Source organism: Budorcas taxicolor, chromosome 8, assembly GCF_023091745.1.
Source record: "Budorcas taxicolor isolate Tak-1 chromosome 8, Takin1.1, whole genome shotgun sequence".
Lineage (NCBI taxonomy): Eukaryota > Metazoa > Chordata > Mammalia > Artiodactyla > Bovidae > Budorcas > Budorcas taxicolor.
In genome coordinates this window covers 85,836,366-85,862,029 of record NC_068917.1, presented here as the reverse complement: position 1 = coordinate 85,862,029, position 25,664 = coordinate 85,836,366, and the positions used below count along the sequence as shown (strand labels likewise).

The 25,664-nt window shown below is 40.3% G+C and overlaps 1 protein-coding gene across 1 annotated transcript in view; it reads right to left on the bottom strand.

The window, feature by feature from the left end:
• HABP4 (hyaluronan binding protein 4) overlaps positions 1-22,867 on the bottom strand; it is a 35,060-nt gene extending 12,193 nt beyond the window's left edge. Inside the window, exons 1-5 of the mRNA XM_052644977.1 lie at positions 22,421-22,867; positions 17,809-17,971; positions 10,951-11,112; positions 10,670-10,738; positions 8,395-8,478 (exon numbers count right to left, since the gene is read on the bottom strand). Coding sequence (XP_052500937.1) covers positions 8,395-8,478; positions 10,670-10,738; positions 10,951-11,112; positions 17,809-17,971; positions 22,421-22,784 — 842 coding nt within the window. The 5' untranslated portion in view covers positions 22,785-22,867. The remainder of the gene's footprint in view (positions 1-8,394; positions 8,479-10,669; positions 10,739-10,950; positions 11,113-17,808; positions 17,972-22,420) is intronic.
• Positions 22,868-25,664: the final 2,797 nt, after the last annotated feature.

Genomic DNA, 25,664 nt, shown 5'->3' with positions numbered 1-25,664 from the left:
CAATGGATTACTGAAGAAATCAAAGAGAAAATTAAAAAAAAATACAGACAAATGAAAATGAAAGTTCAATGGTCCAAACAAGAAGAATGGTCAAGAAACAAGAAAAATCTCAACTAAACAACTTAACCGTACACCTAAAACAACTAGAGAAAGAAGAACCAAACAAAACCTAAAGTCAGTAGAAGAAACTATAAATATCAAAGCAGAAATAAATGAAACCGAGACAAAGAAAACAACTGAAAAGATCAATGAAACTAAAAGCCAGTTCTTCACTTTAGATAAGTTTGACTTAATTGATATTTATAGAGCATCCCATCCAAAAGCAGCAGACTACACATTCTTCTCAAGTGCACGTGGAACCTTCTCCAGGACTGACCACATGCTGGGCCACAAGGTGAGCCTTGGTAAATTTAAGAAAATAGAAACCATATTAAGCATCTTTTCTGATCACAATGAAAGGAGATTAGAAATAAACTACAAGAAAAAGACTCTAAAAAACACAAACACGTGGCAGCTAAACAATATGCTACCAAACCATCACTGGATCATTGATGAAATCAAAGAGATATACATGAAAATGTATATCCACAGAAATGTTTACAGAAGCTTTATTTATAATAGCAAAAACTGTAAGTCATCTAAATGATCCATCATCAGGTAGATAGTTAAGCAAATATTGGTCTATCTGTAAAGTGGATAAATAGGAGGAAACTGTTGACACATTTGACAACCTGGATGCATCTTAAAATATGCATGCTTAGTAAATAATATAGACAAAAAAGAATACAAAAAGAATACACGCTGTATGATTCCATTCATATAAAATTATAGCAATTGCAAACTAATGACAAAAATGTAGGTCACTGGTTGCCTAAGGGGAAGGGGCAGGAGGGAGGGATTACAAAGGGATACAAAGAAACTTTCTGGACTGACAGATGTGCTCATTACTTTGTTTGAAACCTGTAAAACTGTATATACTAGATACGTGCTGTTTATCGAATTCAGATTATACCTCAATAATGTTGTTTTACTAATAAAAATATAGTAAAAACATACCCATTAAAATGTATATTTCAATATTAATTCAAACAAATAAGTTGTTTTAAGAAAAGATTTTAAGATAATCAGGGAAACTCAGAAACTGACTAGATATTTAATGAGATTAAGGGATTGCTTAAAAATTTTAGATGAGATAATGATATTCCAGTTATTTTCTTTATTATGAAACATTTTTGGATGATATGTAATATATCCTGGGAGTAGAAGAAGTGGGTAGAGAAATCTATGAAACAAGAACGACCATGATTTGGTAACAATTCAATTTCAATTACTTACTTGCAGTTTCAATATACATTTTTTTCTATAACTTTTAACAAAAAGAGCTAAAAACAAAGAAATATTAAGGAGTCATGAGGGGTTTTGTAGCCTATTTGTGACAGAATTAAGAAATTTGTGGGGCTGGTGTACAGGGATGACTCAAACAGATGTTATGGGGAGGGAGGTGGGAGGGGGGTTCATATTTGGGAACGCATGTACACCTGTGGTGGATTCATGTCAATGTGTGGCAAAACCAATACAGTATTGTAAAGTAAAATAAAGTAAAAATAAAAATTTAAAAAAATAATTTAAAAAAATTAAAAAAAAAAGAAATTTGTGGAACTGGATGCTACAAATTTGAGGATTCTTTCGTAACTAAGATAATCTAATAGAAGTTAATAAATTCCAAAAAATTCAGTGAGAATGGATTCTGTCATTTTAGCAAAGACTATGTTTGGGAACGCATGTACACCCGTGGTGGATTCATGTCAATGTATGGCAAAACCAATACAGTATTGTAAAGTAAAATAAAGTAAAAAAAATAAAAAATAAAAAAATAAATAAAAATGTGGAGTCCACATTTGGCTCAGAGGGTAAAGCGTCTGCCTACAATGTGGGAGACTAGGATTCAATCCCAGGGTCAGGAAGATACCCTGGAGAAGGAAATGGCACCCCACTCCAGTACTCTTGCCTAGAAAATCCCAGAGACGGAGGAGCCTGGTAGGCTACAGTCCATGGGGTTGCAAAGAGTCGGACACAACTGAGCGACTTCACTGCACTTCACCTCACTTTAGCAAAGACTGGATATTCAACAAGAGATACAGCTAATTCTAAGTTTCAGGAAGGACTAATGCAAGTATATTTCTAAGTTACAAAAGCATCATAACTGCTATCAGTCTAAAGTCAACAACCCTTTTTTTGAATAATTCAAATATATTATAATAAATACATTTTTGAATAATTCAAATGTATTTATAATAAATATTTATATTTATTTTATATTTTATATTTTGGCTTATGACAGAAAAATTTTGGAGAGAATTTTCCATCAAAAGTGCTTATAAACATAAGGTGTCAAATGTATGACTTGAGAACAATGCTATATGTAAAATTGATAATAATACATTTTATTTCTAAATGAGTGAAATTACAAAAGAAATAGAAAGCTGTTTTACCAACAGTTACTTTTATGTAGAAATAAATGGGTAATAATGCTAACATTCACTGCATGTTTACTAGGTGCCAGATGCTCTTCAAAGTGCTTTACATTAATTTGCCTGTGATAATTAATCCCACAAGTTCGATAAAATTAATAGCTCCATTTTACAGGTAAGAAAATCAAGAAGGGAGATCATACAGCTAACAAATAGCTAACAAGTTTCACATGCAATCATTCTATCTCCAAAGCCCACATTCAGCCTCTATGCTATGTAGGGAATAAGAGGGCAGAAAAAATGCTTAGATGGAAGACAGTTGAGATATGGACAGAGAAAGCATACAAATCTTCAATTCAAATGTCGAAACCTCCATTCAGGCAGTTATCTTTTCACCTGAATATGTCAATCAAGGAAAAGTGGGTTTTAGACATAAAACTTTACTCAGTGAATACCTGACTGGAATACATGGATCTAACCTAGCATGTAAATAATACCACCTACTTCCTTCCAAAGCATTGAAAGGGAAGAGAATTTCATGATAACCTTTGAGTTCCTTATAAATTTGCTATAAAAATTTTTAAAGAGACATAGTCCTGCATTAAGAAAACTCAGTACATAATAATATTCATTGTCTAAGCAAATATGCTTGGAAACAAAGTACAAAATAATTCATTGCAGATATTTTTTAATAATGCTTCCTCACCATTCTCTTCTCATGGTTAATAATTTTTAAGGAAGGAAGGCAGTTGTTGATCCATATTACTGAACAGGGAAATCCTCAGTGATCCTGGTAGCTCTTTCCCTGCTTACAGAACCACCTTCTCCCATTTGCAGTTCTTAATAGCAAGTTAATCTAAATGGCATTCTTAACCTTTCCTACCACTCAGTATAGGGCTTCTCAGGTGGTTCAGTGGTAAAGAATCCACCTGTCAATGCAAGAGACACAAGTTTGATCTCTGGGTCGGGAAGATCCCCTGGAGAAGGAAATTACAACCCACACTAGTATTCTTGCCTGGAAAATTCCATGGACAGAGGGGCCTGGCAGGCTACCCACAGAGTCTCAACGAGTCGGACACAACAGAGCACGCCCGTGCCACTCAGTACAGTTAAGAACATGAATGTTTATGCTACAAGAGCTGGTTCAAATTCTGGCTCTGCTGCCTACAAAAAATAAGTTGTCTAACCTATATGTCTCAGCATTAGAATAATTAACAGTACCTTCTCCTCCACAAGCAGCAAAAGATTAAGTGAGTTAAACCATAGAAGCACTTAGAGCAGTTGCTAGCATACAAAAAATGCTCGGTAAATGTTCAATTTATTCTTAAAGCAAAACACAGTTAGTTGTCACAGGTATCCTTGGACATTAGCACACCACAATACAAGAGACATAATACTTCTGTAATGAATCAAGGAAGGAAGGAAGGTCATAACACATATAATTGTCAACAAAATGTGTCCAATTTGAGGAAAATCTATGCATTCTGGGTCATAGGTTTGAGCATATGTGAGGGTACATTAAATTTACCAACTAAGTGGCACAGTAGTAAAGAATCTGCCTGCTAATGCAGGAGACCCCAAGAGATGCAGGTTTGATTCCTGGGTCGGGAAGATCCCCTGGAATAGGAAATGGCACTACACTCCAGTATCCTTGCCTGTAAAATTCCAAGGGCAGAGAAGCAGAAGCAGAAATCTACAGTCCACGGGGTGCAAAGATTCAGACGCAACTGAGCACAGTGCTAAGTATGAAACCAAGAGTCTCACTGAATATACATTCTGGCTTGACCAATATCCAGACAAAGCTGAGACCAGAGCGCATCTCCATCCTAAGATGTATTTACAAGCCTCATTTTGAAACTATAAAAAACTGTAATTGTATTATTAGAAATGTTAGTAGTAATAATTTTAAAATTTGACAAGGCAGTGCAGAAACATGAATTTCTCAGTGTGCTCAGCAACTAGAGCACAGCTGCTGTGCACTGCAGCTCCTGCAAATCTAAATGGATGCTCACTGTCCACCATGGTCAGCAGAGAGAGAGAGATTTGCTGACTAGCTCCACCAGGATATCGCAGACAAAGAGACTGCCACCAGAATCATTAAGTATTTATTTTGTCTTTCAGAATAACTGATTTAATTGAAAGATTTTGTCTAACACTATGAATGCTAAAATACCTCAATTAATTCTAAAGGTTATAATTATGCTATAATTTACTATCATTCTGCCTTATATTATCTGAATTTGTATAAATGGTTTACTGGCTCAAAAAGGATCCAATTTTTCTGAGGGTATCTAGTTAACTCACTTCTTAACATTCATATACACTGTTGATCTATTTCTTTAGTTAACTCGCTGTCTAAATATTCATATTAACTATTAATCTATTTCTTTAATTAAATATACTTCTTAGTTGTTTTGAATAGTAAATTAACAGCTTTCACAATCATCAATCATTGCAGCACTTTACTCTTGTAACAAGTAACAATAATAATAGTAGATACTTATATAGCTGGCCCCACGCTACTTGAAACTCATGCACACCTAATCAACCCTTCTGACAGCCTTCAGATGTAGGTGCTATTATTATTCTCATTTTACAGATGGAAAGAACTGAGGCACAGAAAGATGAAATAACTTGCCCAAACTAGTAAATGGCAGGCTAGGATTTGAACCCAGAACACGGGCTCAGAGTCTCTGCTCTTAACCACTGGACACCCTGCCTCTTCACAGCGTAAGGATGAGTAAGAAGAGTTAAATAAATAGGTGAAGGGGCTGTAGAGGAGAAATACAGAAAAACAAGAAAACAGCATTTGTGAAAGCTTTTTGGCAGGTTGTCTTAGGAGCTAGAGAAAGGTGCTTGCAAACAAGAAAAAGGGCCATGTGGTAAACATGTGGAAAAGGCATAGGCGTGTTGAACTGGAGGGCTCTTTGGGGGTCAGACCACACAGGACTGCGCAGGTCAGGGCAAGGGACAGAAAAAGGACAGGAAGCCACTGGGGGTAGGGTCTTAGTGGGAGCATGCCGATCAGAATGGCAGTGTGAAAGCCACTTTGGGGTGGAACAGGTTGATAGAAGCTGAGAATACAGGGAGCTCCCTTGGGAGCTCTGGTGAGAGAACAGACAGCAGTAGCTGAGACTAAGGTGGTGAGTGGAGATGGTAGATATAAAAAGGTACAAATCCTCAGGGTAGAGGGACAGATTGGATTCTGGAGAGACAGCAGGTCAAGAGGAAGGAAATCTCAAGAATGACTCCTAGGTTTCTGGTTTATGCAACTGGATAAGTGCTGATGCTGTTCTGAAAGACAGAAACACCTAATGAGAATGGGGGCTTCCCTGGTGGCACAGACGGTAAAAAATCTGCCTGCAATGCGGGAGAGCTGGGTTCAATCCCTGGGTTGGGAAGATGCCCTGCAGGAGGGCATGGCAACCCACTCCAGTATTCTTGCCTGGAGAATCCCCATGGACAGAGCAGCCGGGCAGGCTACAGTCCATGGGGTTGCAAAGAGTCGAACACGACTGAGTGATTAAGCACACACTGAAGATGGGGCCTGTGGACCTCAGTTCTGGCCACAGTGGGCATGAGGAGCATTTGGGATGTCGATGGGGAGGTGTCCAGGAGACAGATGGACACACGGGCCTAGAATCCATATTGAAGGTTGGAGCCAGAGGTATATGTTCCGGAGTCAGGAGATAAATGACAATTCAAGCTGCAGGAGTGCATGAGACCTTATAAACAGACATCAGACACATAGAAGAGGATCTAAGGCAGAGCCCTGAAGAACTCAACATTCTAAAAGAGCAGAAAGACAAGGCTGAGCCTGCAAGGGAAGAACTGATGGTTGTGGTTAAGTGGAAATCAACACAGGCATACCTTGTTTTATTGTGCTTCATAGAGTCTGCCTTTTTTGTTTGTTTTTCACAAAATTTTCTTTTTTTAAAAAACCTTCTATTTTTTTAATTGGAGGATAATTGCTTTACAATATTGTGTTGGCCTCTGCCATACATCAACATGAATCAGCCACAGGTATATATATGTTCCCTCCCTCCTGAATCCCCCTCCCATCTCCCATGCCATCTCACCCCTCTAAGTCGTCACAGAGTACTGGGTTGAGCTCCCAGATTCTGCCTTTTTAACATATTAAATATCTGTGGCAGCCCAGGCTAGCAGCACTATTTTCTCAATAGTATTTGCTCACTTGATGTCTCTGCGTCTTTGGTAATTCTCGAAATATTTCAAACTTTTCATTACTATTATATTTGTCATGATAATCTGTGATCTAAGGTCCACAGACATTACTAATGTAGTTGTTTTGGAATCCACCAATTGCACCCACACAAGACAATGAACATAGTGAGTAACTGCTATACGTGATTCTGACTGCTCCACTAACTGGTCTTTCCATCTCTCTCCTGGTGCCTCCCTATTCCCTGAGACACAATAATATTGAAATTAAGCCAACTAATAAACCTATAATGGCCTCAAAGTGTTCAAATGAAAGAGTCAATCAATATGGCAAGCTTCATTGTTGTCTTATTTTAAGAAACTGCGTAGTCACCCCAACCTTCAACAACCACCACCTCCATCAGTCACCAGCAACAACATCAAGGCAAGACCCTCCACCAGCAAAAAGATTATAACTCACTGAAGACACCAATGATGGCATCTTTTAGCAATAAAGTATTTTTAACTTAAGGTATGCACATTGGTTTTTTTTAGACACAATGCTATTGTACACTTAATAGACTATGCTATAGTGTAAACATGATTTTTACATGCACTGGGAAACCAAAAACCATTGTGTGACTCGCTTTATTGTGATATGAGGTTTAATGAGGTGGTTTGGAATCAAACTCACAATATCTCTGAGGTATGCTTGTTAAGTCAAACGTTCTGAGAGATCAAGAAAGTTGTAGGCTGAAATATGTTAGGTCTGGAGACATGTGGTGACTGTTTCAAAAGAAGTGAGGATGAAATGAAGGGGAATTAAAGGGGAAGAAATGAGGAAAGAGTGCACACAACCCCGAAAAGGAAGGTGAATGAGAATGTAGGGGCAACGAGAGGCTTAAAACAAGAGAGACTTAGCACACATAAAATGCTGATTGGAAGACCAGATTTGGGGGGAAGAAGGTGAGTATGTCTAAAAAGGAAAAAGCTAACTGAGATTTCAGTGAAGTCAGAAGGAAATACGAACCAAAGCCTGAAGAGGTTGGTGGAGAGATGGCACCTCTATTTTACCATGAGGAAAGAAGCCCAGGAGACTGTGAAGTTCCCATCTGCTGGCTTCTGATTTCTCTGTGACATAGGAAGCAAAGTTGTACTCAGAAAATAAAACAGGAGGTGTGAGTGTGGGAAGAAGGAGAAAGTGGGAAGCAATGTCAGGGCTTTGAGGGGACAAGAAGAACTGAATTGGTCATTGTAGTGGGTGAGGGGGAAGAGTGAATCCAAGAAATGGGCATTGCTGGGCAGTATTGAGGGCTCATTTCAAAATGTGATGATCAGGAATTTACAGGAGTTCCCACCAGCCTGCTGAGGGACTTGCAGTACTCAGCCTGTGGGTGCAAGTAGAGAGATGGCAGATGGCTATCAGTGGTCTAGGAGGTGGATTCTGCTAGCAAGGTACTCATAGATCCCAAGGGCAAGGGTGCTAGAGATGGACTAAGGAACTAAGCTCCATGAAGAAAAGAGGGAAGGAGGGACCAGAAGAAAATAAAAGGACAAAACATGGGGGTACTGATGAGAGAGAGACCAGTTACAGTTCAGGCTGCTGATGATTGGAATTAAGTAGTTTGATTATTCATTAACACATTAAGATCAGTCCTCTGTGATATGACAAAAGGCTGAGCTTCCTGTTCTATGAAGACTTCTTATAAATCTTTAAGAAAAAGACCAACAACCCAATGGGGAAAATGAATGAAATACCCACTTAGCTGGAGATTCATCCTCCAGGGGGCCCAGGGACTCCTCCACCACTGTGGTCTCTTCCATGGGGGCAGCCGGGTCCGTGTCACTGCAAAGTGTTAAGAACCAGTCTAGTCAAACAAATCTGTTTACATCAATGCCCTTCTATATTCAAGACAGAAAAAAACACACTTCAATGCCCTTTCTCCCTCAAGGAATTAGTATGTACATACAAGTAGCCCACATCAAAATAAAAAGAGAAAAAAATGCTCTTAATTGCTAATCCATATAAATAATTTTCAAAAATGTAAAAAGTATTTGATAAATACAAGTTTTTATTGATGGACTAAAATTAAAACCATATTGGAAAGGACCAGAACAACTATTCAAATCTGTTATTATCCTGCTGCTGCTGCTGCTAGGTCACTTCAGTCGTGTCCGACTCTGTGCAACTCCAGAGATGGCAGCCCACCAGGCTCCCCCATCCCTGGGATTCTCCAGGCAAGAACACAGGAGTGGGTTGCCATTTCCTTCTCTAATGCATGAAAGTGAAAAGTGAAAGTGAAGTCATTCAGTCATGTCTGACTCTTAGTGACCCCATGGACTGCAGCCCACCAGGCTCCTCCATCCATGGGATTTTCCAGGCAAGAGTACTGGAGTGGGGTGCCATAGCCTTCTCCAATACAACCTTATTATCCTAGGAAATTCCAAATATTAACAGGGACCATAAAAATTCTCAACATGTAAATCCTAAATGACTTATAATAGATAAGAATATGCCATATCAAACTTTAAAAAATGGCAAGAAAGTAGAAACATTCCCTATAAAAGAATGTGTAGGATTACCAAAAGCTGGTGATACCAGAAAAATAAGGCTTTGAAACATTAATTTATATACCATCACATCTAAATATACAATCTACAGATTAGAAATTAGAGCACAATGAAAAACAATTTGAATTTTAATTGCATAAGCTTAATTTTTATGTTGATATTAATCCTATATGAATATTGCTTTTTAAAAAAGTATTAGCAAAAGAAATTTCATTCTCATGAAACTCAGAGGGGCCTGGCAGGTTACAGTCCATGGGGTCGCAAAGAACTGAACATGACTGAGTGACTAGGCACATGACTGGACTATATCATGGTGGCAAATCAAAATCTCAATGTATTAAATAAGAATTTAAAGTCTTATGCTACAAAAACCCATTCAATTACAGATTATTATCACCTAAGAGCTTTGACTTTGTCCAATCCAAAATAAGTGCCATGGGGTATGTGTCATTTTAACACTGGGACAGACCAGCTACTAGGAGCACATTTTGGTCTCTTCCAAGGCCAATACTTACCTCTTAGAGTAAGTAATCATTTAGAGCCAAAATGATTTTAAATTGAAATGCAAACTGAAATGAGGTGGTATTAAGTAAGGTGGTAAATCAGATGATTCAGAAGGTACTTGCATATTTTGAGAAATGTATTATCACAGTAAAACAAAACAAAATGAAAAGATGTGTAAACATTTAACAAGTTTCTTTTCAAGGACAACACAAATATGCAGTGGCAGTGAATCTGACTTTACATTTGCTGTTATCATATACATTTATTTTTAAGGATAAAAATTTAAGAAAAATAAGTGTATGTAAAAAACTTAAATTCTTCAAAAGAAGAAATGTGGAAGTCTTGATCTCCTCAAGCCTTCAAATTTGTGTAAAGCCTGCCCTATAACACATCCTGGAGCAATTCATTCCTCATATTTCCCTGCAGCCCTGAAATGACAGAAACAGCAGAACCAAGGACCTCCCCTAAACAGCAAAACTGGTTCAAATCTGAGATACCATAAAACCTCAGAGAAATGCCAGATTTGAACCTCAGGTGAAACCTGTCATTGAGCTTGGATCTGCAAATAATTTTATAAGATCAAGATGCAATACACATAAAAATTTGCAAAGTCACAGAGAAATAAAGTATAGAATATCCAGGAATTTTAAAAAAGCAATCTGACACATAGGTAAATATACAGCACCATGTGCTTGGGATATCAACAAATATACAAATTTGCTTGGCTAAAATAAGACAAAAGAATTTTGAAAGTGGTTTCAAATCTAACTACAACATAGCAAACCTGTTTTAAAAAGTTATCTCATGAAACAAAAGCTTAAATTCAATTTCTACATAAAGCACACAGATATAAAGACACCACAAGCATACCACAGAGGACATAATCTTCAAGACAGGCGAATAAAGGTCCAGATATTTCCACTTAATTTCAGGTTCACAGAAGATACATATTTGCACCATACCTGGTATCTCTACCTGATCCCCAGGTGCGAACTCCATATCCACCCATGTTGTCTTCAGTTCTGATTGCTCTAGAAAAAGAAAGAATATTCCCTTAAACTAGAAACTAGTCTCCAGTCAATCTCCAAATTAGTAAAGTTGATCAGAAAAGCTGCCCCAGGATCAGCTCCCTCAGGAATAGCTGCATACTAATATAAAGTCAACTAAATATTAAGACATACAGATTCACACCATATATTACATCGAGATCTTAAAGAGAAAATAGCATTACAAAGAAACTTACGTTTTATCATTCCCACCGTATCTCTCAAATTCTCGTTTCCCTCTCTGGTCAAAACCGTCAAAAGCTCTGTTCCCAGGGCCACCTCTGCCTCTGCTTCGCATGCCCCCTCTTGGGCCTCCACGTCCTCTCAGTGGTCTGTCTCGATCAAACCTGTCAATTGGTCTAGGAAGAAATGAGTACCATAAAAAGTGGTGAACTGAATTAAAGAGCTAAGGCTTTTTTTTTTTTTTGAGGAAAAAAAATTTTAGAAGTTCATTATGGCTATAGTATGTTGGAAAGAACTTGTGGCTTGAATAATAAATTAATGGTTAAATTTTACTGAAAACATACCACCTTTGACACTGTTGTGTGCTCTTGGCATGCAGTTTATTAATTATAACTAGTGTCCACAGATGAGGAAAATAGCTGAAGATGATGTCCTTGTTGTTAAATCCAGTAGCCACTTCTGTCTCTAGGTCATTTGACCCCTATGCATCATTTGATACTGCCAACCACTAGTTTTCCTCTGCTCTTTCTGGTTTCCCTTTCCCTGTTTGTCCTTTAAAAGTTCTTTTTGCAATAGGTAACATCCAAACATACACAAGGTACTCATCCTGCTTCTTGGGCACCCAATTCGACTTCTCAGAGCCAGGCACTGCAGTCACATATAAAGAAAGGTTCCACACTTTGTCTTTTTAAGGAACATGTCTTGGATACCCTTCTTCTGGATACCCCCCCATTTGTCTTTAAGAATATCAGCATTCCAGCCTCCCCACTGCTGCATGCACCATCCTCATCTCTATGCTATTGATATGTGACCCCTTCATGTGCCCCTGTGTCTCTCATTTGGGGATCTCTCTGATTCTCGGTCATAAAGACAGTTACTTCTTGCACATTTCTCCGTGTCACCTCATGTCCCTGAAGATACATGACCAACACTAACCAAGGGCTTAGTGTTGTGCTCCCCCTGTGGTCCCTAACTCACATCACAGAAGTATCCAAGCAAAGAATCTGCCTTTTCTCTTCCCCTGCCACATCCCCTGGATCCAGGGCCTGACTGTGCACTTCTCACTGTTCTCTGCTACCATCTGGTCACAGTCACTCTTTATGGGGACTTGTTTCTCCTCCACCAGACCCAAAGCTAATGCAGGAAGAATCTCATCTTTTTCACTGTTAAACCTTAGTTTAATAAGATAAATTATATATTTTTTAATTTGTCGAGACTTTGAAAAACATTGAAAGCAACAAATTACTTATTGAAATCTAGTGACATTAATGGCTCAAACGCCGGAACTGGAGATGTATTTCAGGGCTGAAAATGTTACATTAAAAAGCAACTATAGATCGTGGATAAAAACACACAAAATTCACAATTCTCCTTACTCAAAAAGATGAAAAAATACAGAAGCACTGATCATTAACTTTATGCCAGTCTCTTCCAAGAAACATCACCCTAAATCAGTTTCCCAAGTTGGCTTTTTCTGTCTCCCACCTCCTCTGACCAAAACCAAAATTTTAAATGGAGACTGTTGTAGAAGATGATTCCACATTACAGTAAACATCTAACGCAGAGTTCTAAAACAATAATAAATGAAAAGTAACAGTAAGTTCTTAACCAGGAAGCTGGACAGGGCCATAAAAGTCATCTACCTAAAAACTGAGAGGAAATGAAGCACAAAACCATATGTGGAAAATAATGCCAGTAGTCAAAATTAGGTTTAAATGTACATGAAATCTAGATGAGATACTGATAAAATAACAAATTCATTAAAAATATGATAGTAACTGAAACTGGTCCCCAAAACAGCTTTGTGGTCTGGTTTATTTTAATCCCTTAAATGATTTTTCTTTATCCCACAGGTTTACCCCACTTCTATCCCACCTCCCAATTAAAAATATTCTCAAGTGCTTCCTTATAATTCCCTTCTTATAAAAGATATCCTCTATTTCTTTATAGGTTGGTAAGCATTGAGGAATCCTCGACTCCACTTAGGAAGCTTTATTGTGACATACAAGCAAAAAGAAAACAATATTGCACTGAGCCAACCATCCCATCCCACTTTTCAGTTCCATTCAGTTCAATCACTCAGTCGTGTCCGACTCTTTGTGACCCCATAGACCGCAGCATGCCAGGCCTCCCTGTCCATCACCAACTGCTGAAGTTTACCCAAATTCATGTCAATTGAGTAAGTGATGCCATCCAACCATCTCATCCTCTGTCGTCCCCTTCTCCTCCTGCCCTCAATCTTTCCCAGCATCAGGGAAAGCATCTTTTCAAATGAGTCAGCTCTTCTCATCAGGTGGCCAAAGTATTGGAGTTTCAGCTTCAACATCAGTCCTTCCAAAGAACACTCAGGACTGATCTCCTTTAGGATGGACTAGATAGATCTCCTCGCAGTCCAAGGGATTCTCAAGCGTATTTTCCAACACCACAGTTCGAAAGCACCACTTCTTCAACGCTCAGCTTTCTTTATAGTCCAACTCTCACACCCATACATGACTACTGGAAAAACCATAGCCTTCACTAGACGGACCTTTGTCAGCAAAGTAATGTCTCTGCTTTTTAATATGCTGTCTAGGTTGGTCATAACTTTCCTTCTAAGGAGTAAGTGTCTTTTAATTTCATGGCTGCAGTCACCATCTGCAGTGACTTTGGAGCCAAAAAACATAAAGGCTCCCACTGTTTCCAGTTTCCCCATCTATTACATCCCTGTAATCTACTCTCTTACTGTAGTCCTAATAAGTAGACATGGGTACAGGTTTTACAGGTAAAGGGAATGAAGTTCATGGAGGGAGGAATTGGGAGTTAATGTTTAATGGGTATAACTTGGGAAGATGAAAAGTTTTCTGGAGATGGCTAGTGGTGATGGTTGCACAACAATCAGAATGTATTTAATGCCACTGCACTGTACACTTAAACATGCGATGCATCATCATGTGTGCCTGTTCAGTCGTGTCCAACTCTTTGTGACCCCATGGACTGTAGCCTACCAGGCTCCTCTGTCCATGCGATTTTCCAGGCAAGAATACTGGAGTGGGTTGCCATTTCCTACTCCAAGGGATCTTTCTGACCCAGGGATTGAACCTGCATCTCTTGCATCTCCCCCATTGGCAGGCAGATTCTTTATCATTTTACTATAAGTTTTAAGGCTCCAGGAGTTGGTGATGGACAGGGAAGCCTGGCATGCTGTAGTCCATGGGGTCGCAAAGAGTCGGACATGAATGAGCAACTGAACTGAACTAAACAAGTTTTAAAAATTCTTTCGAGTGAGGAAGAAAAAAAAATTTAGACTTCTGAGTAAGTGATTCTTTTAGAACTGGAGCTGACCTTAAATGACCAGAAGTAAACTGCAGAAAGAGCCAAAGAAAGAATCAAACTGTATGGAGTCAGAATAATTATCCAGACTAATTTCCTAACAGTCTGATCTAAGAGTTTACTTAAGAGTTCCTCATTTGGAGAATAAAGAAAAATCTTACTGCATTAAAAACAGTAGCTGCATTCCCAGAATATATACACGTGACATGGTTGATCTCTGTACCTAAGCCACATGACAGTTACTTGCAGCACCATCCATGGCTATTGCTTCTATGTGAAAACTATGTTCTGCTCTAAGGGAATAAAAATCCATGCCACTAAAACTCTGGGTATATCCTTATCCATAACTTGAGAAGACTGAATTAAGTAGCCTGTTAAGATTATCGAAATCCTATATACAATAAACATGCCCAATAAACATGTATAGATATCAAATAAACAAAGATCAAATTTTATCATACTGAAGTCTACAGAAAGTGCTACGAGAAATGCTCTTATAGATTACTATTAACAGCAACAGAATAAGCTGACACGTTACTAGCATGGTGATTTGTCACTATGTATTAATAGTCCCCTCCAATTTTTGTTTGTTTCACACTACAGGTACCAATCCAACCTCACACTGAAGTACCAGCTGGGTCCCAGATTTGGATATATGGTACTCAGTGGAGAACCACTGCTTTAAGACCCTAATTGGGATTCCTACTTTAAGAACTACATCTAGGAAAGGCCTTGTATGTGTAAAACGCTGCTCACTGAGTATTATTCATGAAGCAAAAAGCTGAAAGCTGAGAAAAGATCCAATGCTAATGGAATAATTACATTGTAATACTCCTAACAAAAGATCATAACAGAACCATTAGAAATGCTTACCAACACTGTCCATGACATCATCATTAATGACTTCTACTTGTCAAGTGGAAAAGAAAGAATATATAGTACTCAGTGTATATGAACTGGTGAAGAGTTAAACAGTAGTCATCTTAAATGGTAAAAGAGTGGTTTAAATTTTTTTTAATTTTATTCATTTTCTGAATTTTCTAAAGTGACTATAAAATTACTTTTACTAAAGATCTTATGGCTGCTTATCAAATGAAAAGTATTTTTTAAGAAAAGAGGAAAATTATCTTTTCTGATAGTGTAAGACTTCACAAAAAATATTTTCAAATTTCCTTGAAAGTAAACATTTCCTACATATTCCTAATATGATACACTGGGAAGGACACAGATATCACACTTCTAATGTATCCCTGCCAAAATGCAGAACCTTGTCTCATGAGGAAACAGCAGGCAAACTCAATTCTGGACTGTTCTACAGAATAACTGGTTGATGTTCTTCAAAAATGTCAACTCCATAAATAAATGAAAAACTAAAGAGCTGTCTTAAGACTAAATGCAATACACGGAACCTCACTGGCGATCCAGTGGTTAAGAATTTGCGTTCTAATGCAGGGGATGTGGGTTCAATCCCTGGTCAGGGGGAACTAAGCCATGGGGCAACTAAGCCCAACTGGAGAGCCGGTGCATTCTAGAGCCCATGCTCTGCAAGAGAAGCCCATGTGCCCTAATGAGAGAAGCCCCCATGCACCACAACAAAGACCCAAAGCAGCCTAAATAAATACATAAGTAAATGTAATGCACATTCCTGGACTCTGAACTGATTTTTTTTTCTTTTGCTAGCATATTAAAAAACAGAGATATTACTTTGCCAACAAAGGTCCATCTAGTCAAGGCTATGGTTTTTCCAGGAGTCATGTATCGATGTGAGAGTTGGACTGTGAAGAAAGCCAAGCACTGAAGAATTGATGCTTTTGAACTGTGGTGCTGGAGAAGACTCTTGTGAGTCCCTTGGACTGCAAGGAGATCCAACCAGTCCATCCTAAAGGAGACCAGTCCTGGGTGTTCATTGGAAGGATTGATGCTGAAGCTGAAACTCCAATGCTTTGGCCACCTCATGCGAAGAGTTGACTCATTGGAAAAGATTCTGATGCTGGGAGGGATTTGGGGCAGGAAGAGAAGGGGACAACAGAGGATGAGATGGCTGGATGGCATCACTGACTCGATGGACATGAATTTGGGTGAACTCCAGGAGTTGGTGATGGACAGGGAGGACTGGCATGCTGCGATTCATGGGGTCGCAAAGATCAGACACGACTGAGCGACTGAACTGAACTGAAAGGCATATTAATAGGACAATTGGTATAGTTTCAGTAGTCTATAGATTACATGATTCAGATAATTAGATAATAAGTATTGCACCAATGTTAATGAGTTTGATAACTGAACCATGTTTTTAGGAAACATTTCTGCATCTTATTCTCAAAAGCCAAAGAAAAAAGATGTGTGTGTGTGTGTGTGTGTGTGTGTGTGTGTGTGTGTAACAGAGAGAGAAAAGGAGAAAGAGGAGGGGAGAGAAAGGGAGGAGTATGATAAAGAAAAGGTGGTAAAAAGTTTTTGGAGAATCTGGATGGATTTTGGGGGATTTCTTATACAATTCTTGCAACTTTCTGTAAATCATCCCTGAATAAGGCATTTTTTTCATGTTAATATATAAAGACTTATCCTTTAAAAACAACTCATAATTTTGCTACTAAAAAAGCTGGAAACCTGAGTTATAATTTCTTTATTTGTACAGAATAAATCCCTGAAGAGGGGGAAAATACACAAATGCTTCCCCTTGCAGCTCTGATCTAGAAGGCTTTCTGTAAGCAAGCAGACTATAGTCGTTGCATAGCTAAGTTGAACTAATCACCCCAAAAAAGCAGAATTAAACCTTTCTCTTGCCTTCATCCTCTAACATGGTGGCAGATATACCATCTCCATTTTGAATGTGTAACGAAATATGTAGTCAAGAAGTTAAAAGACTTTGGGAACAACACAGCCCTTGACATTAAACTGTACACTATTCTAGTCTCTTTTAGCTTTTTAAACTTTCTATTCCTTTAAATGTGATTCACAAGCAGTTTTGCTTTAACCTAAAATCTGGTGCTATGTAGGTTTAATAATTAAAAACTTGAGGCAGCAAGTATCCATCCTGTTAATACTAAGCATAAGACATTAAGAACTGCTTCCTGTGTTCAGGTGGGTATGATAGCCTACATACTGCCATATTACTCAGACTGTATCAGCCTGAGACCATCTTCCAGGTCAGAGCACTCTCTAGAGAAGGCATGGAAGCCTTAAACTGGCATCACACATTCTATCAGTTTTTTGGTCAAATTTCATCATAAATTTGTTTAAATTCATTAGTGGCCCAAATTAGTTCTACTAAATCAAGAACATAATTATACCTCTGGCCTAAACTTCAAAAGAAAATTTAGCATACTTCTGTAGTTTGTTATAAGAACGTCTTTCAAAGTTATCAATAAATTATCCACTTTTTATTTTGTAATCATTTCCTGAACCAACGGAAGATCCTTCATGTGTTACCTAAAGCAGTGTGATTTGTTAGTTAGATTGGCAAACTATTCCCAGGACTAGCACCACCAAAAGTTTGCAAAGGCTCATATCCTCTGAAAATCCTGGTTCCTCCAACCCTCTAAGCTGAGGTCTGCAGTACCTACTTTTCATCTGTAAACTTCTCAGGTGTAAAATCCGCCTGCCTCTCGGTGTCATAGGGTCGATATTCCCTGTAGGATCTCCGCTCTGCTCTATCAAGCGTCACCTCTGTCCCTCGGTTATCACTCCATCCTTGCTGCTCCCCTCTTCTGGGAGTTCGCTTCTGGCCTGAGAGGGAGAAATCAAAGGGGAGAACTAGAACCCAAAGTCTGCAGCAGCACGTTATTACAAGTACTTTTAAATTTCACTTTTCTAGAAATCAATGCCATAGGAAAATTTGGGAAGTTTGAAAAACTTCAGAGAAGAAAAAAAGTTGCTGATACTACTACTGCTCAGAGTCGCCTTTTAATAAAACTTTGACATTACCATTGAAGCATATGCTTTCCCTTATGTCCTATAAACTATGATAAGATAAACTACACCAACTAACCTACAATTAAGTGTCTCACAATGACTTTGTGATAGCTATTGAAGATATATATCAACTACATTTCACAAGAGCAGCTTTATCAAAACATGATAGTTAAGGTCTTTCCAGAAAAGTAAAAGACAAATACCCTGTATTTGGAATCCCACCTATAGTTTATCATTCATTACCTATTAAAGTTTTCATTTTTAAATAGTTTGTATCATTATAATTTTTCTCATTTGAAAACAGATTTTCCTGTTCTTTGATGGGATTTATACATTTATAATCACACTTCTCAAATATGAGGCCAAGTTGGTATTTGCCAACTCATGGAAGGGCCGGCCAGCATTTGAAGGGGTATCTCCTGTCCATGGAGAGGCTGGCACTGAGGAGGCTGGGGCTGGGGCCACTCCAGTGTTCCCTGTTCTCCCTTCACCCTTCTCAGTTTTGACACTTTAAAAATTTTCAGCAGATTCTACGTCTTAAGGCATCTATTATTTGATAAATATCAATGTATTATGAAGAACATTGTTACTTCTTAAATAATCTTCCAAAAATATGTTTATTCTTTCCTTGTATACATTTAGTAGGTCTCCATCTCCAATATTATGTATAATTTTTATTTTAGTAGCTTTGATTTTTCTTGGTATAAGTCACCCTTCACATTCATTGTATGGTTATAAATATATATTAAATGTATTTGAATTAATGGGTATTATTTAAACTATTGGGTTCCTTTCTTACTTAGGAGATACTCATGACTCTTAAGGAATATATGTTTACCTGTATTCTATTTTCCCATTTAACATTTTCTATCAAAAGTTTATAAAGAAGGCACATGTAAATATTAACCCAGTTTCAATAGCTTACTGACCTCATTTTACAGCAAAAATCATGTTTGCAACATCACTAACACAAAACTGCTCAATTTATTACTTGTTAGTTAATTACTTGAAATGTGAAATGTTACACAATAGATCTAAGTTCAATCTTAAGTTAATGTCCCATAACCTAGGAAACGCTCAAATCTGATTTGAATCCTGAAGCCACAATCTAAACTTGTGACATGTTTAGGATACAGGAAAGCTGTTATCATGAATAAAGCATTATGCTTTTATTTCAGAAATAAAACAGAGACCAACACTCATACCCAGCTGTCCAGGAGTATGCAAAGCCATATCCAAGGGCACACATGTTACTAAGAGAGATCAAATTTGGAAGAGGCATTTAAAATGTAAGGCAAAAATGTTATTATGAAAGTTAACTAACAAGTTGAAACTGTAACAGACTATGACATAATAGCCATCAGCAAGTACCTCAACAGTAATACTTTTCCCTCAATGTAAAAAGTTATTTTAATACAGTTTCAAATTTCCTATCAATAACCTATAACTTATACTAAATATCTCCACTTAATCATACTTAAGAGCTTATTTCCACCTTCCAGTTTTCAAAATTATGTTTAAAACTGTATCAATTAAATTTGGAATTCATCATTCAAAACTTAAAATGACATTTGCTACATACTTTATACTACAGCATCTTCCAGAGCTTCTGTGTATAAGCTGAAAAGCATTAAATATGACCTGGCAATTTATTAGAATAATTATCAATACCCTGCAAACATTTCATTTTCCTTCCAAAATCCAAAAAACAAAGATAATAGAGGTCCAGTTTTTCCCACAACTTACTACTAAGAGATCAGGACTGCAACTGAAGCTAGTCATTCTGTGCTGGATCAGCAGCTCCAAGTGGATAATGCAAACACTGAATTTTACTAGCCCTTTTGAAATAAAAGGCTGGCATATGCAGTCTGATCACTGATCTAACCCCAGCCCACATAAAGAGACAGAATACTGTAAAATTTAGTGTGATTTCCCTGAAATAAAGTTGAGCTTTGACTTGGAGAAGTTCTGAAAAGCCAGGGATAGCAAAGCTGAAACAGCCTCTGAAGACTTAAAGAACAAAGTTTTTGAGTAAGGGTCTATATTGTTAAATAGCGATGGATATTAAAAATCTATTTCTATGGGAAAATCTTATGATTTTCACATCCTTTTGTGACTAATGTTTGTTAATATGTCAAACTTGTTTTGACTTTGACTCTTGTCTACACTAAGCATTCACTTTTAATAGCCAAATAAACTTAAAAAATTTTAGTGTTAGAGAAGTACAGTCCATATCAATTAGGGTTACAAAACCTTAAGAGGGTAGCTCTCTAACACCCATTACAGATAAATTCAGTACAGTAACTGCACAAATGAAAATTAATGAGCTGTTTGCTCCTAAAATAACACACTTGAAAAAGAACTAGAACTACAAAACTTCCATTCTAACTACAAAATTAACTAAAGTTCTTTAATACAGATCTCAAAAACCAGATCACCTGGATTATAAACAATTGACAGAAAAAGTTATTAGCATACTACATTATAATGCTAAGTTTATTTATTATGCTAAATGCAGGCTGCAACTGAGTTTATAACATCTGAAATTTAGGGGAAAAAAAGAAGTAGCTCTGTGCATTTATATGTGTAAATACAAAGTGTTAACAGTAAGAAAAGTATGAATTTTCAGTTTACTTCATACACTTCTGAATTGTTTAAAATACAACAAAAATGCATGACAATTTTACTAGTAAAAAGGTTAAAAAGCAATATATTAACAGAGAAAACTAAATTCTGTTTCTCATGAAAAGATAATACATATTTTCACTTGTTAAAAAATAAAGCTTAGCCTGTCCAATTATTTTATTACTATATTTATCTAAATAGATTTAAGAGAAAAATAGAACATATACAAAATGTACAATATATCTCGTCTCACTCATTGTTTAAATAGGCTTATATATGTACTTGCCTATCAAGAAATCTTGGGATATCTCAACGGCACTTAAAATAATTGTCAATATTATAATGACTTAATTTTCTGATTCTCAAGAGATATTGCTGGATTGAACTCTGCACAGATAGAGGTAAACATTACCTAGCTGCTGAAGTCAGGGCACCAACACTCAAGTCAGGAATTATTCTCTCAGGACTGGGCTGACAATTTTTTATCAAGCAAGCAAGGAACAAGCCAGTAAAGCCGAGTTGAATACACTCCCAAACACTGGCTGGAGTGGTCGAATCATGCATCTTAAAACTTTTTTCGGAAACCTTAGGACCACTATTTTATTTTTGGAAAACAGAGGAAACACAGGTGGAATCTTGGAGGCTTTACCACTGAAGCAGTTCAGGTGAGAAACGACTCTTAAGCACCATCCATGCCTAGTTGCAGTCAGTAGTACACCAAGCTTTGCACTGGCCATTCTGGCTAAGCAGGGAGTGGGGAACTTTGCATATTCTTGTTGAAAAGGTTAAAAACGCTTTTCTTAAAGCAGCCTGAGTTAATGACAAGTTACACAAGCCATCAACACTACTTGCTGTATTGAAAACCCATGCGGGATGACTGCTGTAAGCCACCGCAAGGGAGGTGGATGGGTGAAGGCACAGAGCTTGGAAGGCGCTGGGGACCCCGCGTCAACCCCCGCCGCATTCTGCTCGCGGCCCTGACGTCACAGCCCACCCCCGCGGTCACCCAGGCCTTCCCTCCATCACAGAGGCCCTAGCTCCTCACCCCGGCGATCCTTTCACACACCCCGAGTTCTCGCCGCCACCCCCAGGGGCCGGGTGCGCCCTCCTCCATTCTCCCTAAGAGGCACTTCCCTCCCTCCTTCCCAAGACGCTTCTTTTCGCCTCCCGACGCGAATCTTGCAGAGGTTCGGCTGGAGGATGGGGAAGGTCCCTGCTCGTTTTAGATCTGAGAGCCCTCGGGCAACGACCCCAGTGTTCACCCTCATACACCACCCAAGAAATATCCCTCAACTTTGCCCAACTTGTAAAGGCTCAGTCCCACCGTTCAGAAACCCCCTACTCCAAGCCTACACTCTCCTTCGCTCCCAGAAGGGACTGGGAAAGGCCGGAAGGGGCGTGACACTCCCCCTACCCTGTCCTTTTTCCCACCTTCCTCAGCCACTGGGACCCTCAACTTCGGTCAACTCTTCCCAGCGCCCCCTTCCCTTTCTGGAACAGGTTCCTGCGACCCCAGTCTCGCAGTAGCAGGTCCTGGGGCAGCTGAGGAGGAGTGACCTCCATGACCCCATTCTCCTTCCCCTCCCCGCCCACCGCGCCCACCCTGGGACACCCAGGTGCTGGGCTGGGCGCGCGTACCGGGCGGCTGCGGGCCGCCCCCTGGGCTATCTGGCTGTTGCGAGCTGGGGGCCGGGAGGCTCTTGCGCTCCTTCTGGGACTCCCTCCGGCCGCCGCCCGCGCCGGGTCTGTGGCCCGAGGCCCCAGCCGGGCTCCTGCCGCCGCGGTTGCCAGCCCCGGCCGCCGCCGCCGCCGCCGCCTCGTCGCGCCTCTTGCGCTGCAGCTGCTGCTGGCGCCGGCGTTCGGCCTCGCGCAGGATGTCGAACGGGTCAGACTCATCGTCTAGCAGCTGGTGGAAGCGGTTGGCCACGACGCAGCCGAAACTCTCCTGCATCGCGGCGCCTGCGGCAGCCGCAGCCACAGGACTTCCCAGAGCGCCCTTCATGCCGCCGCGGCCACTGCGGGCCCGCCGCGGGCAGCCCACGCGAGCGAGTCTTAGCGAAGCCGGCGATGAGGACCCATCCTACCCGCAGCTACTGCCCTCCCAGCCCTGCCCTGCCCAGTCCCGTCCCTCCCAGCGCCCGCCCCCGCACAGCCGCCGCCGCCGCCCGCCTAGCTTCTTCCCACCAGCCAATCAGCGCACGAGGGCACGCCCCCTTTCCTAGCCGGCACGCCTGGAAGCCCAATCAGAGGCCGGCTGCTGTCACGTCAGGCGACCTCTATGCCCCGCCCCACGACTCAGCAGGGAGGGGCTGGACCCAAGGGGCGGAGCTGCTGGGAGGAGCAACGAATCTTGTGGTCCAGGCTGCTGGGCCATGCTGGTGGGTCACGGCCGTCATTTGTGTTTTCTCTGAGACTGGGTCCACATTTATCATCGGCCACTCTTCTTTGAAGTGTATATATTGATTCGACAACTATATAATGTACACTTACTATGTGCCAGGTGTTATGTTGTAGGAGATACTAGCTCCCTGTTTCGGAAGATCTTAGTCTTAAGGCAGAAAAGTGCCCTGAAGGAAAGGCACAGACTTCTCTATGACCTACTTAAGAAGCTTGGAGAGGCTTTCCCGCGGGAATGACGGTTAAGCTGAGATATGAAGGATAGCAAGGGCCAGGAGTAATGGCAAGTGCACAAGTCTGGGGTGGGGTGGAAAGCTCAAAGAAAACCAGTTAAATGAATTGCTAAGAGTTGGGGAGTTGGCATCACTGATGCGATGGACATGAGTTTGAGTTGGCTCCAGGAGTTGGTGATATATAGGGAAGCCTGGTGTACTGAAGTCCGTGGGGTCTCAAAGAATCGGACACGACTGAGCGACTGAACTGACTGAAGAGTTGCTGCTGCTGCTGCTGCTGCTGCTGCTGCTGCTGCTGCTGCTGGTGGTAAGTATCTTCAGTCGTGTCCGACTCTGTGCGACCCCATAGACAGCAGCCCACCAGGCTCCTCTGTCCCCGGGATTCTCCAGGCAAAAACACTGGAGTGGGCTGCCGTTTCCTTCTCTAATGCATGTATGCATGCTAAGTCGCTTCAGTCGTGTACGACTCTGTGCGACCCCGTGTAGATCAGCCCACCAGGCTCCCCTGTCCACGGGATTATCTAGGCAGGAATACTGGAGTGGGTTGCCATTTCCTTCTCCAGACTGAAGAGTTGGAGAAGAGCCTTATTTTGGTCTTTATTCCAGGAGCAGCAGGAAGCAAAATTTAAGCATGAGCATGTGTTTAAAAAGGCCACCTTAGCTGTAATGTGAAGAACTATGTTGGTGGGAGGTCAAATTAGATGCAGGGAAATCAAGCTGAAGATTCCTACAGAGCTACATGGAAAAGGTGATGATAGTGACTTGGAGTAGGATACTGTCAGTGGAGGTGAAAAGAGTAGTAGATCCAAGAGCTATTTTGGAGGTTATATCAACAGGACTCCATGATGGACTAGATACAGCTGGTGAGGAAAAAGAATATGATGACTCCTGTTTTTCTGGCTCTTACAACTGAAATGGTGATGCTATTCACAAAGAAATCATTAGAAGAGACCACTTTGATGAGACTCACAAGTTCAGTCTTGGACATGTTGAGATTTAAGGGTTTTGTTTTTGTTTTGTTTGTTTGGTTGGTTGTTTTATTCAGTTGAGGCCTTGAAGTTCAGAGGAGAACATGAATTAGACTTTCTCCAGGAATTCTTGCTTAGGCACTCATGGAGACACTTTTCTACACTGCCTATATTACAACTCTTCCTTTCCCTCTTACACTTTCCCAGAACTGTGTTTTGTTGGTGCATCAGGTAGCTGTTTGCCCCATTTGGGAACTTGGCCCTTTTCCAGCCTCAAACTTGATTAATCTTAAATCACCCTTTGTACAGCCATTTCCCTACCATGATTGCTGTAGGAATAGGCTTTTGGTGCAAATCTGGCCGAACAGACCTGAGGGGAAGTATTCTGGAGAATTTCTTAGAGGGAAATTTTTTTTTTTTTGGTGGGATCTGCCATCTTTCCACTTCTGTACTTTGGTCCTTGTTATGTAGGAGGACATGATCCCTCGAGTTGCTTATCCTTATTGTGACTATGAAGATGATGAAGATAGCAGAGCAGAAGAATAGAGAAAACCTAGTTCCTTGATGCTGTGGAGCTGCTGACATCACAATCAGGAAACTTCCTACCTCAGACTTATGTAAGGCAGTAAATGGGCTTCCCTGGTGGCTCAGATGGTAAAGAATCTACCTGCAATGCAGGAGACCTGGGTTCAATCCCTGGATTGGAAAGATCCCTGGGAGGTGGGCATGGCAGCCCACTCCAGTATTCTTGCCTGGAGAATCCCCATGGACCGAGGACCCTGGCAGGCTACAGTCCATGGGATCACAAAGAGTCAGACATGACTGAGCGACTAAGCACACACACACAAGGCAATAAATGGTCTTTATTCTAAGAACTGCTGCTGCTGCTGCTGCTAAGTCGCTTCAGTCGTGTCTGACTCTGTGCGATCCCAGAGATGGCAGCCCACCAGTCTCCCCCATCCTTGGGATTCTCCAGGCAAGAACACTGGAGTGGGTTGCCATTTCCTTCTCCAATGCATGAAAGTGAAAAGTGAAAGTGAAGTCCCTCAGTCGTGTCCGACTCCTAGTGACCCCATAGACTGCAGCCTACCAGGCTCCTCCATCCATGGGATTTGCCAGGCAAGAGTACTGGAGGTAACCCACTCCAGTGTTCTTGCCTGGAGAATCCCAGGGACAGTGGAGCCTGGTGGGCTGCCGTCTATGAGGTCACAGAGTCGGACATGACTGAAGCGACTTGGCCGCAGCAGCAGCAGTACTGGAATGGATGGGTTCCCATTGCCTTCT